The following is an 18,648-nucleotide window of genomic DNA, read 5'->3' on the forward strand; positions in this document are numbered from 1 at the left end:
TACTATGCTTATGTGTCAAGATAAAAGACAGAAAGCAGGAAATGCTAACATAGTACACTTGCCTGAGTAGTGTAAATGTAATGTTAAACTAACAGTTAACCCATAAAAATAACACAGAAAGTGTTGAAAAAATGAATGTACATAACAATAGTTGGGAATAAAAATATATTTGGCAATAACAAAGTTAAAAGATACACTTGGGCAATGAAAATTTGTTTACAGTCTGTGAAAGATGTGAACACTCAAAATGCTCTAAAAAAGACCCATCGTGCCAGCTTTTATGAGTGGTCCCATTGGAATTAATAGCGGCATAATGAGTGGCTGATTCAGGATCAAGCTCATGTTATCAGACTTACACACACACTTTGTCTCACTCTCACTCATTCATGTCTTAAGTTTACTTGTTGCATATGTTCTTGCTCTCACGTAGCAACTGAGACTGTACTTTCCTAATTGAGCCCTACAGATTTTCAGATTTTCACAGTTTCCCCTCACCTTCTGTCTCTAGGAAAACACCACAGAATCGTAGTTATGAAAAAAGAAGGTTGGTTTTAATTTAATGGAGTCTTAGTATCTTCTTCATATGTACATCAAAAAATTGACCTAAATGGTCTTAAAAGAACTTGAGAATGTCATTCCAATGATGTGCTTAAATGTTGTTCAAAATTCAGCAGACATAATAAAATATTTACCACAAATGCTAATACAAGCAACAAAAACATATAACTGTACATGGTTAGGGTATCAGGAGCAAAATAAAAATTACTACTGCCAAATACCGTACCAAATAACTGGGGTTTTTTCCCTTTTTTTCAGAATGCTCATAGCATGTTTTATATAAGTATTTCCATTAAAGATACTAGAAAGTTTAATTCAGCTAAGGAAAGTATTAATCTAGTTTTTATTATCAGTATGCCCTGAAAGTCTTCTGGTTTTGAAGAAAATGGTGCATTGATGACTTAAAGCTTTGCAGTTTGGGTTTGTTTCTTTTTCTGATCTGGTATTATTCATAGCCTCTTTCTTTTTTTTTTTCCTTTTTTTTCTTCCAAAGTTCAGTCTGTTGCATATGGACCACTACTGTCTTATACTGGGTCTTCAAATGCCAACAGATACATAATTTTATAAGGAAAGAAAAACCCAGAAAATATATTTTGAAATCTACATATCATAATTTAAAATCTATGCATAATATCTACTACCAGGTATGACAGGCAGCTACTTATAAGGCAAAGAACACAGAAATAACTGAGGCTTTATCATCATTCACTCTGCCCAAGTTTCCAGCGTCTGTTTCACCAGCAACACTCCATGGCAAAGCTTTCAGCTTGGCCTGCTCTGCTACCTGATTTCTGTTGAGACAGGACAGCTAACACTGAGGCACTGCCAACTTTTTTACCTTCTTAAGATCAATGACATTTCTGAAAAATCAGTATACCTAAAACAACCATAAAAGCGTGCTGTAAAAGGTCAGATCAAGTACCATCAAAATGAGCACTGCAGATTTGAGGAAATCATACAAACATTTACCAAATCACTTTGTGGGCAAAAACTTTACTGGCTGGACTAGAATATATTTCTTTGCCAACAAGAAACAATTTCTTTTCCAGTACATTCTTTTTTTAGTGTTAGAAGGGCTCCTTAGCCTGAGCAGGTATCATTTCTCTTACAGTCTTACCTGCAAGGGATGTGAATAATGTGGTATTATTGCAAAGCTCAAATCCTAAAAGCCATCTAACTTCGGGAGAACAAACAGTTTGTCTCTTTGTCTTCCAAGGCTGTGTTTAACTCAAGGCCAAGTAGTGTATCCTAGGCCTCTAAAGAGATGCTCATAGCAAATTTGTGCCCAAGCTCACCTGGCAGCACTTTTGTGTGCTTGTTGGGTCAAACTGCCAGGCAGAACTCTGGGAGCAACCTGCAAACCAGTTTTGTCTATGAAGGTGAGTGGATCATGGAGGGTGCTTATTATATGCATCACCAAAGTTTCCTTGGTCATTGGCTAGGAATCTTTTTCCCCCTTTCCTTTCTTTTCATAATTTATACCCAGGGGTCTTGTGTGCCGAGTACTGAAAAAGAGAATTCAGCAAACACTGAGAGAGTGCTTCAGCTGGTATGAACTGGCACTACTTTAGAAAGGGCTCAAGTGATGACTGATAGAAAGCATTGAAGGATATTCCTAGATAGGCAGTTGTGGTATAATTTCCTAACTCCTCTTGGGAAAACCCTTTAGCCTGTTAGCAACACCCTTTGTAGTGGGAGAATAAATCACCCTCTCTGTGCTATACTAGCTCAGTTTGGATTCACTCTTGGCAGTACATTGAAAACTGTGGCAATTACTGCATGATGGGGATTTATAACATAAATCACAGCCTCTGAGGAGATGAGGTGAATCCATTAGCTAATTTTCCATTGTGCCAATTAATCTATAAGGGAAAAAATGACAACACCTTGTTTTTCCACCACAGTTCCTCCAGATTTAAAATATTATTTCAGAAAATTTGCAAAAAGGAAAAGTAAGGCAAAAATATTCAAGGTATTTAAACTTCAGATTTGTAAATAGCACTGATTTTCCAATTCCATAATTAACCTTCCAAGTTGATACTGAAAAAAACCAAACCTCCTAGTAAACCACATTACAATACAGTGCACCAAAGTAATTTTGTACCTAACACATACACACACTCAAATTCACACACATACTTAAACTACTCATAAGTACGTGTACTTTAATGTGCACACAAACGTTCAAGAAGTATTTAAAATTATTTTGAGAGTGAGTAGCTAATATTTCATCTGACAGGCTCCCAGCCTGCAGGCTTTACATGTACAACCCCCATTAACTGTTGAGTGTTGCAGATAATCCTGCACATGAAAAAGGTGAAAAACTGACATATCACAACTGTGCCAATTTGTTTACACACCTATTTAGACACACACCCCTCTACAGTTACCATAATTCATTATATACCAAGATATGTAAAAGATAATGAGTAATTTTTAATGTAACAAAGGTTAATTGGTTTTATTTATTATTTGCTTTTTTTCATACAGAATAAAACTCTCTTTTATGTAAATCATTATTTGTGTAAATCAATTTTGTATAAATCAATTTTGTGTAAATCAATTATTCTGTTATCTAGCTGAGAAATTACATGGTTTATATCTTACCTTCAGGTACATGTTAGTGACCTAAATCTACATCAGCCAATTAGTCAGAAAAAAACTCTATGACTAGTATGGTTATTCATTGTCCAAAACTACCACCACCTCAGACATTTATTATTATACTTATCTATACCTCCAACAGCACCATTTTCTTTGTGTTAACTAATGAGCCACCCAAGACATAATGTTTAATTCTGCAAACAACATTTTCAATTTTAAAGCCTAAGATCACTATTCCCTTCAATTTACAAACCTTCTGCATTTGACAGTAAAGCATTGTCATTCCAGGTGCTTAAATAAGGTAGTTTCTAAATTCAGCGTACGCTAAAGACAACCTGAATATGTATGTGAGACATGTTACACGCGTGTTTTGATCAAATCCTATCACATATTCCTCTGGAAGCCCACTAAAACAGATACTGTAGCTCAATGCAACTTTTTTAGAGGTGGTGTAGAGGTGGAAATAATTAAAATGTTACCTTTGCCAAGTAATTCCCAATGTATCCTCACTGGCACTGGGGTATAAATGCCTGCCGTTTTGATTCATGGTCCAGTCACAAATTCTCAGCTGTCAATTGAAACCTAGCAGTCAGATATGGATCGAGCAGTACTACAGTTTTTAGTACTTAAATGAATACATGCAAACTAGTACTGTACATGGCAAAAGCCTTACTTTCTGAAGAAGTAACTTTAAAAAATAAAACAAACAAACTTATTCTGAGAAATAAATGCCTATAGATTTGCTTAAGATAATGCTACTTTAATATGCTCCTCTTTTAATAAAGCATAAAAGAGTAACTAGTGTTTAGCACATAACAATTAGCCATTATTAGATTACAAACTGAGCTGGAATAAAAGGAAATGTTAATATTCAATAGCAAGATACTTTAAGAAAGGAAATAAAAATGCTGTTTTCTCTAAGCAATGCTCTATATAATGTGTATTAAGTAAAGGTCAAATATAATCAATATCTTGTAGCATGCATTTCGTGAAACATAGAAGACATGCAATTTATAGAAAATTTGCTCAAATTAAACAAACAGTATGTCCTTATCTTGCTATTTAAGAAGGGTAAAGGTATTTTGTAAATGAAGTTTATTAATCTAGTGTTACTGAAAGTGGTATTACTTAGCAGGAGGTGATAAAATGACCTAATCTTGCTTTAGTCTAAGAATAATAGCATTTAAAATACTTTATTGTATTTTAATATAATAAGGAATGTACTAAATGTTTGCTGAAACAAATTCTTCCCAGATCCTCAAATCATCAGTTCTGCCTTCACAGATTGTTCAAGCAACCCTGTATAGCTCTGTTTATTTAACAGCTGCTCTATAGTGTTAGCAGATTTATTGAAATTATATACTGCTTATTTTTAAGTTTAAGAAAGTGAACTTATCTGGCCTGTGAAGAAACATACATTTTGACCTCTGTATAGTCATGCTGTATATAAAGTGCTATACCACTGCGTATGATACAGCACTCTAAATTGAAGATAATGTTGTTGCTGAGTTTAATTGCATTCTGTGTATTTCAGTTTTCTCTATCCATATTTCACAGTCTTTAGATAGCACAGGCTACAACAAACAATCTACAATAAACTATTTGCACAGGAGCACAATTAATTGCAGTCTTTTCCTGAAAAATACAAATGCTGAGGACAAGACAATATTGCAAACCTGACCCTGTCTGACTGTTAAGACTCATAAGCTTCCTGCTATTAAGGTCTGAGAAATGGAAGTGTTAGTGTCTGGTGTTTTCATAAGGATTGTTTCTTGTTTGTTATCTAAAGAACTCCAAAGGACCTTCTAAAGGCCATTAAAAGCATGACTAAACCACATGAAATTAACCAGAAAAGGAAACATGCAGTCAAAAAGTTTGCTAGAGGTAACTGTGAATAATACATTAAATATGTTTAAAGAAAGGAGTAAGTAAATATTTGGTTTCGTCACTACACAAAACAGTATTGTAAACCTGATTTTAATATTGAAGACAGTAAAATATGTTAGCTCGTTTACTCAGTGTACAGTAGATTTATTTCTCCTATAATTCTCAAGAATGTCATAATCTTCAATAGAGATGCATAATTTAAATCTTTATAACTTAGGTATAAAAACTCACTTCCAGCTGAAACACAAGACTGAAAAGTTAACCCCCCTCTTCTTTTCTTCTTTCATAAAATATGAAATCTACAAATAAAAGCCCTTTAGCTGATTAGAGCCATAAAAAATGCTAAAATCACAAACTTAGTGTTACAAAATGATTTTATGCGCTTAGGTCTAGCTCAAAAATCTGGCAAACACTTAGCTTGCTATAGAACCTGATTGCATTTGCCATTTGGGGAAAACAGTAAGGGACTGACACATTACACATTAGTGAATCAGCTTCTGCACTAAATCAGTATATTCTTCAGACAGTCTGTATGAAAACTTTCCACGTGTACAACTAATGTGATAAATTTATCATTAAGAAAGCTCCACAAAGAGCTTTTCAAACCTATTTCATGAATGTTAGCAATGACATACTTCATATTATATAGTCATATATACCTCAATACACTTACATTTAAATACTGTAATGGTAATAATAGAACATGTGCATTTTATATATAAGTTGTAGTCACATACACGCATATGTGTAAGAAGAATCATGCTACACCAGACTTATAATTAGTGTAAACTGTAGTGCTATTCACTGCACCACCTAACTGTGCCATACTTGCAGTAGTGACACCTTGAAGAACTGCAGGTTCTGTGATGGGCTCAGGACTGCATCAGCTGTACTGAAAATCACCTTCCCAATGTTAGAAACTATTGTTCCACACTCCTCAGCAGGCTCACATAGCTGTCATATTGACTTTAAAAACTAACCTGCCAGGAAAATATTTTTTTTTTTGCCTCACATAAAGTTTCCTCTCCCAAATCACTCCTGCTTAGAGATCAGGATATCTAAGATTTAGAAATACACTTTGAAAAGTATGTAGAAGGATCACTTTCAAAGTCTGCGTCTGCATCCTTCACATATGTTGAGTACTTTCTTGGTAAAAAGGCTGGAGAATCTTAAAAGAGCTATACGGGCCCTGGCTCCATTTGATGGAAGCGGTCTGTTCACAGCAGCAGCAGGAATATTGCCCTTGGAGAAAGTCCAGACAGCCCAGTAGGGAAAGCCTGGGGGACAGACCTGACAGGAGTACCAAGCTTTGGGAGTACGTAGGGCACTTTAGTACATTATTTTGTGTGCTATACGTTGTCTGGAGCATGCTGAAAGCTTTCTGGCAGGTTATAGTCCTTATACCGCAGTGTTAGCTGGAGACAAGAAGGCTCATTCCCTCCCACCCACAGTAAGCCGCCTAAAAGCGTTTCTCTGCAGAACACGTGAGAGGGAGAAGCAGGGAACTGTTTGAAGGCGACCTGAGGAAACTTGAAATCCTCAGTGGAGGGATTTAAGAAACAGTCCTCAAGAGACACTTAATAGATGCTGAAAAACACTACTTTCTCAGAGATAGGCTATGAATGCAAAATAAACTACCTGATTTGGCATGTGACATGGTAAAAACTCTTTCCTAGAAGCCTGTTGCAGAGCCTGCTCTTCAGTCCCATGGCTTTGTCATTTCCAGCAAGGCAAGCCGTGTGGACCCCACTTCAATAACACCTTCTATCCACAAAACTTCACCAATGATTTTTTTATTTATCTCTCACCTACACACACAGAGAAAGAACATGGGTCTGTGTTCTGAAGTGGAAAAGGATGCCCAGCCTTGCAGCAGGTGGGGAAGCCTCACAGGCCGCCCAGCTGCTCCCTGAGCTGCAGCAGCCTCTCATCCCTGTGGTATGTCCCCACTGCTACACCCATGAAGTGGCAGAGAGCACAAAGCCCCTGTAAGTGCTTCTCCAGGGAAAGCAGGCAACTCCTTTGCCTGCTTCAGCTGTGTCATGGGAAGGCACTAAAGGTCCAGGCAGAAGCAGAGCAGTGGAACAAATGCTTCTTCTAACTCTTCCACCTGCCTAAAAGTCATCCACCTTCCTGCTCCTGTTCTGCCCTCTGTAAAACACCAGGAAAGTGATTCTGGTTTGCACTTCCCAGTGCTGTGAGAGGTACTGGTGTGAAGTTCTACCCAAGAGCTGGATTTCTCTATAGTTGCTTTTTCAGTTTAAACTGGGCACCTTCCAAGCGCAACCATCCTGCAGAGTTTTAGGTATACGAATCCTACCTGCATTGAAAACACATAGTCAAGAGCTCAATCTTTAATCATAGTCTGAATAATTTTTGTGGGTTAAATTTTAAGCAGATTTTGTATTATTTTATTTAAAGAGTTGAAGACTAACATTAATTTCAAACTTCTGTGATCCCTTGTGAAAGTAGATATGTATTTTGGAAAGTGTAATAGGAGACTGTGCTATAGCTTGTGTTAGTTGAGAAAAACCCATAAAACTTAACATTTGCATATTGTCATTGTTTTGACTGAAACTTCCTTTAAATGTGTTTCCTTTCAAGCAAGCATATGTGAAAGGTGACCTCTTATCCATTTACATACCTCCCTGGTTGTCATATGACCCAGTTTTACGTCAAATGGTCAATTATGATAAGGGACACAATAAGAACAGCCTAAGTGTTGATAACCTGTTTCCTGGCTTTACTGAGAAGTTCTGTTTAAGAGTCGACTTCTGTTCGTCTTTCAGTCTGCTGTTGAAAGCAAAAGCAACATCCACCCCAAACATTTTGCGAACAGATACTCTGTATTCAGTGGGCATTTCAGTTCACAATTTCCATGATGAATGGTATGAACAGAACTCCATTTTGAACTGCGCAATTCATTAACTAAAGGATGCATCTGGTAAGAACAACTTCCTACCAAAGACACAGGGCAGATTGATGTGTAGGAAATAAAAAGCTATCTACAATTTTCTGATTTCACATTTTAGAGACCTGAAGTGTTTCTTATTACTACGTTCACAGCAAACGTCTCACTCATAAATGTCAAAGCTGTGTGAAAATCGTACATACCACACACCACACCCAGAAACTCTAAGCTCTACTGAAAATTATGCCATTGTATTAATCAGTGCAAAGACTGGAAGGGTTCACTAGCTCCTGTGTAAATGGGCCAGCATTAGTTAGCACAGCTTACTGTAACAGACAGGAAAGTTCTAGAAGTCATTGTCTTCACAGACCTCAACAGCTATCCCGTTTATTTATATTTTCTAATTAAAACTAGAATCACCCATACAAGGCTGCAAGGTGCATTAAGGTTAAATAAATGGCCAAGAAAGCAAGCTGGTAAGTTACTTCATTCATTCCAACAGAAGTATTTTTATTTGTGAAACCATTCACCTCTATTTGCAATAAATACAAATGTCTATCCATCCATCTGTCTATCCATGCATCCATCCATCCATCCAACCATCCATCCGACTATCCATCCAACCGTAACTGTTTATATTGTTTACACAGGTAAAGTGCATGACTAGTATTTCTGGAAACATTATAGCTTTATAGCCAAAACCAACATCAACCTGTCTCTAAGTGTCTGTCATTTCCAGAACATAATAAATTCATGAAGTCAAAAACAGTAACACAAGGAGGCTACAGAAATGCTGTCATATAACGATAAGAATTCCGGTCATTAAGACTTTGTTAGTGAACTAATGATCTCTCAATTTAAAATTATTCAGCCAAAAGAATGGAGACACAACTAGAATCTGGCAAGGGACTGTGTCCACTTGTAGAATATTGAATTGATTGAGTTTCCTTAAACTGTTGCTTTTTCCTCTAGTCTAGGCTTAGAAACCACAGATCTTCAGTGGCTGCAAATCACAGAAAGGGGAAAGAAGGTGCCTCTATATATTTATGAAGATTATCCAACCTTTCTTTTACGCATGACTCATTTAAGATGTTTCTCAGCACAGATGATGACCACCGAATACTAGATTGGACTTCATAAAATAATCTCACCAAACACCAACAGTCAAATTAAGAAAAACTCTCACTCAGGTACTAGCTGTTACCACTTTCCTTGCTCTTTCCTATGGTGCCTTCCCTGCAGTTTCATTATCAATGCCCAACAACTCTCAGCAGCTGATGCTGAATCAAGAAAAGCAAACCAAGCAGTCATTAACAATTTGTAATAGACAGTTGGCAGGTGGCTGACATGACTTTTTTACAACAAAATGATATGATATATGTGACTCTCTAGATGCCACTGAAGGAAGAGATATGTTTTGTAATTATTCATATTACAGTACAGAAACACCTGGCATTTCAACACAGGTAACAGCAAAACCCATCAGCAGTTGCAGAAAAAAAGTGGACTGCATGGTTTTAATTCCTCATTAGAACCTTGTCATCGTAACTATGAATGTAACACACTAAGTAATGCATGTAACAGCATATTTTTCACAGTATCCAGATCAAAAAAAAAAAAACAAAACTGCTCCCATTGGTGCTACCATACACTTTCGAAGTTGTATTCAGTGTTTCCCATCTAAATGTGAGCATTGTGGGTAGGTTGTGCTATAAATTCTTTACTGGAAGTCCTAGCAAACTATCACTTTGTCAAAAGACTCCATGTAAGTGCGTGTTGCAAAACACGTGTATAACTTCTACATTTATTGTCGTCACTGTAATTTAAACAGGCTACATAACAGTTCTTTTTAACATCAACAAGAAGTACTCAATGGTACATGCCAATATTTCTCATAACCAGAGAGAATAAATCTTCATAAAGACGCCTCCAATGAAGTAAAAAATGTACCGGTGACAATATTTATTCTTGAGGGGTCAATGGGCATTATAGGGTATGGTGAATGTTTAAAAGACCTCTCTGGAACTAAAACCATTGGCTTTCTAATTTAGAATTTCTCTCCACTAATACGAATTGATTGATTGCCTTTATTTCATGTACCCCTTGATTTTTCTTTTCATTCATCATGGGCTGCTTTAAACCAAATGCATTTAAAATCTGACACAAGAAGAGTGGTCTCCTTTAAATTGTTGTAAAGTAATGAAAGGACATAGTAAATCAATCTCATTTCTGCCTTACCAAGGATAACCTTTGCTCTGTTAAAGTTGTTTAGACAATCTCAGTGCTCTACCTCACTTTGTGGGTAATACATATATATACTGCACTGTCATCTCAGAGATGCCTTTAGGATTTAAGTGAGTGAAGGCAACTAATTAATTAGAAACTTTTATATATATGCACTTATATATTCATATTTATCCAACTGAAAAAGCTTTGGTGTTCAAGTATTCTGCTCTTTCAAATGCTTTCAGCAGTACATACTGTTCCTTAATTTTGTATGTATTTGTATGCATAATACACACACACACACACCTGCAAACACACTCAGGCAAGCCTACACATATGTCCACTGCATAAGCTAGAAAAGAATAGAGAAGTCACAGCAAAGATTAAAATATGACACAATTTTTAAATTTACTACATAGCTCACTGGTCATCAACTGACGCTCTTGAATCAATATAAGGAGACTACGAAGCAATACACTTTAGAAAGAAGAACATTGGTTTCACACAGTGGCATTGAAGATTTTTTTCTGTTTATGAAGTGTATGTGAGACCTAATTTATTTTCCCCTTCCCCTTAAGCCATCTGGCCACCCGTTTTACCATGAAAGGGAATATAGAACACAGTGCATGTAAACACCAAAGGCTGTGATGACCCTTGAGATCCTTCTCACTTTTGTGTTCCTATGATACTGCTGAAATCTCCAAATTTCCACCTACACAAAGCCAAGGGTATATAGAAGATGCATGAGATATGAAGTTTGTGATTTACTTGTCATAAACTCAGCAAAGAGAAAATTTAAGTGTGCTGCCACTACCTTCTGGCATCTGACAAGAAGTCTGTAACTCTTTCAATGAACTTGGAAGAAGGTCCAGTTGGCTTAAATAGTAGCAAAGTTGCAGAAAAAACTGTGTCTAAAAACACGTAGTGGAAAAAAAAAAAGAATCTTATTGCACATCCCTAAATTAACTGGATGTCAGAGACTTTTCAAAGGATACTATGTAAAAACATTGCATGAAAAGAAATCCAGAAATTACGGGCACTGTGTTTAAATGAAGAGACTTTGTGTGTGTTTTAAAATACAATAAATATATACTGTTATGTCTTTTTAAAAGAACCATGTTATAGTAATTATAACACATTGCAAAATACAACCTTTGAGAGGTTTAAAAAAAAGCAGTACACCAGAAAATTTACTGAAAAATGTATGGTTAGCAAAACCACTAATTGTCATTTGGTATTTTCATAGAAGTGTACAGATGTTTCCAGTTAGGTCTCACTGGTTAAAAAAAAAGTTGGCAAAGAATCAACTATCTTGAATAAACGAACATCTTTACGATTTTCTCTGAACTCTGCATGTGGTGACCTTTAAAACGGACATACTGCCACCTTGCCCTGGGAGTGGGTAGGGATAGGGAGTTCCAGATGAAGCACAATTTACCTATATCTCAGCAAACACAGAACAGGTAGGTTTTACTAGAAAATGAAACAGACATGTGTACCAACTGTTGACAGAAACCCAATCCTGAGAAAAAATACAGCACAATAAATACCAAGGACTATTTAACAGCCCTTTTCTTACTGCCACATTCAGCTTTTTTCCTTGTAACATTTTACATGCTGTTAATTTCAAAGTCTTCTACTGTTACGATCTAGAAGCAACACAAACACACATCATAAAATATGTTAAAGTTCTAAAGGGTCTGAATTCATTCCTGTTACTAGCAATGTAGCATTTCTGTACATACATGGCCTTGCTACTGACTGCAGCTAATTTGTTTGTAAACCATCATTAATCTCAGCCGTATATTTTCACAGTTTGGGTAAACACTTCATTTGCATTAAATTTACAGCATTAATGAGATGTGAAATTTAAAATGCTACTTGAAACATAAATGATTTAAGAAACTAGAACAAAAACGTGGTTTTATCAGGTTTGAAATCAGCAGACCAGTTTAAACATATTAAAATACAAATGATTATGTGTTGCACTGAGAATTTGGTTTTATAACTCATCTTCTAGAATGAAAATGAAGACATGTAGGCTTAAACATCTGGGCAGACAAAAAACCAAAACAGATTGAAAATATTAAGCTGGACTTTATGCTTTGGAAATTTTGCTTACTTTTTAAACTGATTTTCAAATTAGTAGTTTGTTCCTTATACACCTCATTCTCTTTCCTAAAATCCTATTAAAGATTACATGCATGATCTCTTGAAAGATAAAATAATTGGAAGAATTATGATTAGAAGTTCCTTAAGATGGCACAAATCTAAGAAATAAAGCATATGCTAAATTGATGTTTCTTAAAGGGTTCACTTTTGCTTTGAAAAAACTTCATCTTCAGATGACAACTACTGAAACCATTAGGATCCCAGTCTAATTGAAGATAACAGTGGCAGCATGTAGGAAGGTAATATTGCAAAAGCTTCTCTATATCATTACACCTATGTGAAACTTGCCCACCTGTTGCTGGTGTAGGAAGGATGGGTCTCTTGGGCTTAGTCCCACATATCGATTGGCTTGGGATGTGCCTGAGGCTGTGTAGGCTGATTAAGGAAGAACAAAACAGATTGATAAAAATACCAACCTACCATAACTATTACCCTGTGCAGGTACAGTACAAATATGAGATCCAGAGTTATGATTTTGCAATATATAGGATGTGTCTGTGTTTCTCCTTTATTTAAACATTAATAGAATGCAAAAGAAAAATTGGACCAGATTTGGAAAGGCATACGTAAATTCCTATAAACTTCAATGGAAGCTGCACGTGTAAATCATAATGATACTTTTTGTTAAATAAAAGTTCCTCTGATTAATACATTAATTTTTTTAAAGCGATTTAATAAGGTATGTGTTTGAAGGTATCATGAGACAAATTCTCATTTCCATTACACCCATCTAAGGCACCAGTGAAATCACTGAGATTACAATGTTAAGAGAAAATATTAGTGCACACTTATCATTCTTACTGCCATGAAGGCCCATCATCAAAACTGTAAAAGAACAAAAACTGGAATCAAAAGTTCAGTTTCCTATGTGGCACAAAATGAATCTTTACAGGCCTTTGGAAATAGGATGCAATCTGATTAGTATTTTCAGGAGAAGGAAAGTAATTTTTACTGTGCAATATAATATTAAATATTCTACTCGCCTATGCATCAGGACACATATTTTCCCAGGGGGACAATTTAAGGAAGTTTCTTACTGCCTGCTAGAGATTAAAGAAATCAATTTCCGAGGAGAAAGGGAACAGTAGGTGATGCTGGGATTAGTTACAGGATGTAGATCCTTCACTTGTAGGTCACATTCCCACCTGGTCTTTGTCAGTAATCCCTAAAAACCATTACTGCCTCATGGCTTTTGGTGGCACTTATGACATGAGAGGTAGGTGATCTTACTCTGCTTCCCAGCATGGACATGTCCACACTGCAATTTGTAGCATCACAACCTGGAAACATGCTGGCAGACAAAACAAAACTACTGAAATTGAACAGACATAAACGAGGATGCCAGTGAGGAGCTAGATGGGAGTACTTACTGAATTGGCCTGTTAGTATTATAGTCACACAGCAAATACAAGCAAATTAAATCCATTAAATTATACAGTAAACAGGTTTTACTGAAAAACCGTAATAAAAATCAGTTACTAGATGGAAATTTTGGTGGAGGTCACAGGACTCCCCAAATATTTGCAAAGCCTGCTGTTCTTTCTCATTCCAAACAATTCTGCTATTCCACTTCAGAATGAAAAGCAGTGCTAATCATTTGCCGTTTTCTTCTCATCAGATTGAATAATAGCAATAACTTGTTGGCCACACATATTTTAGCTATATATATTTTGAACCAATCAGTCAGTTACTGCAAATAAAAGTAAAACTATGCCTTAAAATATTTTTAGACTTGGTTTTCCTGTGAAGTTAACTTTAGCACTCTGTGTGGCAGGTCTGTTTTAACTGATAATAGAGTTTATATGTATTCATATACAATTCATGTATCAGCAGGACATGACCCCTCATTTTTTGCTACTTTCTTCATCAGTAATCTCTGTTGCTTCACTTATTTGCTCTTACAGTTACCAATCCAGTTTCAAAAGGCTTTATAAAGCAGATAAGACTCCTGCACTGCTCTGAAAACCGTAACACTCCAAATATACAGCATTTATATGCTATCTCATATACAAACTGGCACACGCAAATAAAATCTGTGCATACATTTTATTATTATTTATATGCTGTAGTGACAGGCATTGGATCTTAGGCAAAAAGTTACTTGCACACTGCTGTGGAATCATGAGGAGCCCTGATTTCAAAGATCTAAAGATGTTCTCAGGTTCACAGAGAACTCAGGTAACCAAGTTCCAATGAATTACATGAGAAACTGGGTACCAACTTCATTTGAAAATATAGTCTAGATTTTTCCTTTAGTAATAGCACAATGAACAAATTAGGTATGCTTCCCTGTAATGATGAATAATACGCTCATATTACTGGAAAACATTCCAGCACAGTTCTGACACTGTATTTGTTCTTTTTGCCATTTTGTTATAAACCCTGACTTCATCTGAGACAGCTATTTAGGCCAGGCATGACCATGTCAAATAGGACACAGAATGAAACCATGAGTACTTGAAAATGTACATGAACTCACTTTTCTCAGTCTTCTATTCTGGATCAAAAGTTTAGGGCAAATTTTGCTTGCTGCTAAAACTGACTGTTCTTAAAAAGGTGTAAGAACTGTAAGACAAGCCACCAGGGAGGATGCACAGACACTCTATTACCTTTCAACAAAACTTCTGCTACGCTAAAAGAATAGCTAAAATACTTCCATAAATCTATCCATTAATTATTTGTTTATGCTTAAACAACAGTTTGCCCAAAAGTTACTAATCCCTTCATAATAAAGGCATAACCAGTTTTCCTCCTTTACATCTTGGCCACCCCTATGCATCTGAGACTCATCTCTGTTCACATTCTAATGAAAAGATTCAAAATAGTACAACACCTAAGAAACACACATTTTATGGTCTCTGTTAACAACAGACTAAAAGTTAGGGACTGAATTCACAGTTCAAATACTAAACAGGCCTAAAGCAAGTCATTTTAATGTAATGGACCCTACAGACATTAATATTTTTAAAGACTGGTAAGCTTTCTTCCAAGTTTATATTTAGAATTGTCTCCTAGAAGTCTTCACCACTGATAAATATTGGTAACACTGGCTATCTCAAGTCCAAAGCCAACAGAAACACAGAAAGTACTTAAAAAGCAACAATCTGTATCACTAAGCATAATATGAGGATTTGCAAGAGAAGAAATTACCCTACACATAGTAACACTTTTGCTCTTATACCCAAAACAGCAATTCCATTGAAGATAATAGGATAATTAATATGGTCCTATATAGTAATAAAAAGATTAAAACAATATTAGGGTTATTTAAAAAAAAAAATAAACAACCATGGATCTACCATCTATTGCAGCAACGACACGGAATTAAAGTTTTCCTTTGCCGAATCAGTTGGTTTTGCTAAAAACGACACAACCTATATCAATATGCAATTGTCATAGCTCGGATTCAGTATGCGTTGTAACAAGGCTTGATTTCTGTAGGAAAGCTCATTGAGGAGCAAATTATCCAATCTCTGGGGTTCCGTCTGCGAGTCATTGTAAAACCTTGCTGTCTGGGCGTGCTTCTCAATGTCTTAATAATGTCCACCTTAGATGAACAACCGTATTTCCTTTTTCTTGAACAGTGGACAAATATGCAGGCTTTTCCCTCACATTTTGGTTGTCATGTCACAAACATGTGGAAACATGATGAACTGGTTGAAATTTAGGGAGGAAAAGCTCTGCAGTCAGATCACATTTGCTCTCCATCTAAAATGATGAGCATTCACTTGGTCAAATAGTAGGAAAAGGCGCCTTTTTCTGGCCTTAATTTGAAATCATATTGAATCTTCGATGGACATTTTTTGTTTCCTAAAGAAATACTTACTGGTTGCTGTAGGTGAAGATGCCTCACCTTCAGTGGATGTAGTGATGGGTTTAGTATCTGTCATGGTCAGGGTCACAGGTCGCACCGCACTGTGATGGGGAGAGGGTGCCAAAACTGGAGTAAAATGGCCAGGCACTTTCCCTACTACTTGACCACTGCTGTTAGGCTACAAAACAAAACCAAAAGAATGGCTTGTGAAATATACACATTGCATTTAAGGAACCTACCCACCTATCTTGGGGTTTTCCAGAATGCCCATCACCTGTGTTTTGGAATGTGCCGTTCTAGCAAAGCTATGAATTTCTATGAGGTATTTTCAGCAGGCATATCCCTCCTCAGATAGGTATTACATGCTTACGTAGCAGTACTTTTTGGTAAGTTTCTTTCTTTCTGGATGCAGCATGCATCAAATTGTGTCAAAATATATTTACTGTTCACACTGTGGCTGTGAACCACGGTAAATCCCATGACAGCAGGATTAAACTGACCAGGCACAGGCCCTAATGTATGAAGTATTAAGAGCAAACAAATGATGCAGAACCTCTGTTTTCACATGCCATACTGCACTGGCTTGGAGCATAACCAAGACTTGCACGCAGTTGTCCACAGAGATTATGCATACTGGAAGTCTAACCAATAGTCCACATTTGGGAGTGGAGGGAGAGGGTTAGGATGCAATATACTATAATGCATATGTCATAACACCTGGCCAAAAGCAGCCTACCAAAAACACAGCAATGTTTAATCATGGGAACTTTGCAAGTCAAGAGCATAATAAAGACAATTATTTCATAGATACAAGAAGTAGTCTGCCTATGACCTTGTGGTCATCAAGATAATATGCTAATTTTGCATATAGGCACATCTGAATTTGGCAATGTTGACTGGTAAATGTATATGTTTATCCAGGGCTTAAACATGTCTTAGGCTTTCTGCATGACTGTAAATACTCCAATGGTAAATAACTTGCAGTAAAAATTAGCAAGTAGTAAATAGTTTTTTCAACAGCGGGTGATTAACATTTGTCTTAAAGTGATTCTGTGTTCTGTGAATCATAGGTATTTTAAAATACAGCCATACAAAGTAAAATATACTGGGAATCTTAATATCAGAAGGATCTGAGTCAAATCTGAGATAATCTGAGTAAAGAAGTGGGTTGAAAAAGAACCTGATTCAACTGATACAAGGAAAGGTTAACAGAGGTAAGCATGACTATGGTAATTGAAATAATAACTGGCTGAGACAATTACTGCAAGTATGTGCAGAGCATAAACACACAGAAGAGGAAGGAATTACTTGGAAAGTACAGGAAGTATAAACTCAGGGTAATGGAATGAAATTGAGAAGGAGGAAATTTAAAATTAATAGCAGGAGAAACTTCCTGGCAGTATGATCTACTAGACTTTGCAAATGCCCTCAAGGGAGACTCTCGTTCTTTAGGACACCTAAAACTAAGCTAGAAGAAAACAATAGAAAATGTGAGAAGGAGACCAAACTTGTATTCATAGGAACATTGATCAGTTAGTAGACTATTTTACTTTCTAAAATCAAAAGTCTTACAATGAAAAATAACAGTAAAAATGCACACTAATGAGAAGCGGCCAACAAACTACCTCTCTAAACGAAGGAAAGTCACCCCCTAAAGATAACTGTATGTTTAGGAGGTGTTGGAGCAGGGGACAGAAGAGCCTTGGAATCCCAAGATCTTGCTAATACAGAAATTGGGTGGTATCTACATTTTCATTCATGTTTCTAGTTGCATAAGCTGAGAAGTTACTACTAGGACGCTAGTAACAGAAATGTCAGCTGTCAAAGTAGCTTCAAAATAAGAAAGCAGCATGGATTTAAAGGAATGACAAAAATTTTGCAAATAACACAACTTCCCCAAATAACTGGCATGCTACATTACATTTTATTCACTAGGTGAAACTTAGCAGTTAGATAGATCTCCCTTATTATGTGTACTTGAAATGAAAATGAGATGTGGCAGAATATATACAAGACAATTTCTAGATAATAATGTGGCCTAAAAGTTAGCTGAGCACTTTCTTGCATGTTTACATGACCAAGGGGTCATAAGTGGAGAACCCACTCAGTTATTACAGAGGTATTCCCTCAAGAACACAAATTACGTCTTTCTATAACAGCGAACAGTGATATACTAAGTACCTGTCAGTCCACTTTCTTTGAGATTTATCTTAGCAGTAGTTTAGGGAATTGCATTTTGTGGACTCTATTTTAAAGGCCTGCCAGCCTTTAAAAAACAAGTGTCTTGGTCCCAAGAAATCTGACTCCACCTGCCTTAGAACAAAATGAAAATTTTAACTAACTTAAATGCAGAAATTTGCTAAGAGTTACCTAAAATAAATTGTCCATACAAGACACAAGACACTCCAAAACTTGAGAGGCAAGTATCCTCACTCGCTGATTGCAAGTTCTACAGAGTTCAACTCAAGATATCTCA

General features: G+C 36.3%; 1 protein-coding gene across 9 annotated transcripts in view; it reads right to left on the bottom strand.

Moving 5' to 3' along the window:
* NFIB (nuclear factor I B) overlaps positions 1–18,648 on the bottom strand; it is a 274,329-nt gene that overhangs the window by 13,973 nt on the left and 241,708 nt on the right. For 2 of the 9 annotated variants that reach the window (XM_027807922.2, XM_027807931.2), the window contains exons 9-11: positions 16,212–16,350; positions 12,651–12,733; positions 3,642–3,730 (exon numbers count right to left, since the gene is read on the bottom strand). The exons of 1 other annotated variant lie outside the window; for it this stretch is intronic. In XM_027807922.2, the coding sequence (XP_027663723.2) occupies positions 3,642–3,730; positions 12,651–12,733; positions 16,212–16,350 (311 nt within the window). Of the gene's footprint in view, positions 1–3,641; positions 3,731–12,650; positions 12,734–16,184; positions 16,351–18,648 lie in introns of all 9 variants that reach the window. 6 more of the 9 variants (XM_027807921.2, XM_027807923.2, XM_027807927.2 and 3 more) reach the window with 4 other exon arrangements.

Source organism: Falco cherrug, chromosome Z (assembly GCF_023634085.1).
Source record: "Falco cherrug isolate bFalChe1 chromosome Z, bFalChe1.pri, whole genome shotgun sequence".
Lineage (NCBI taxonomy): Eukaryota > Metazoa > Chordata > Aves > Falconiformes > Falconidae > Falco > Falco cherrug.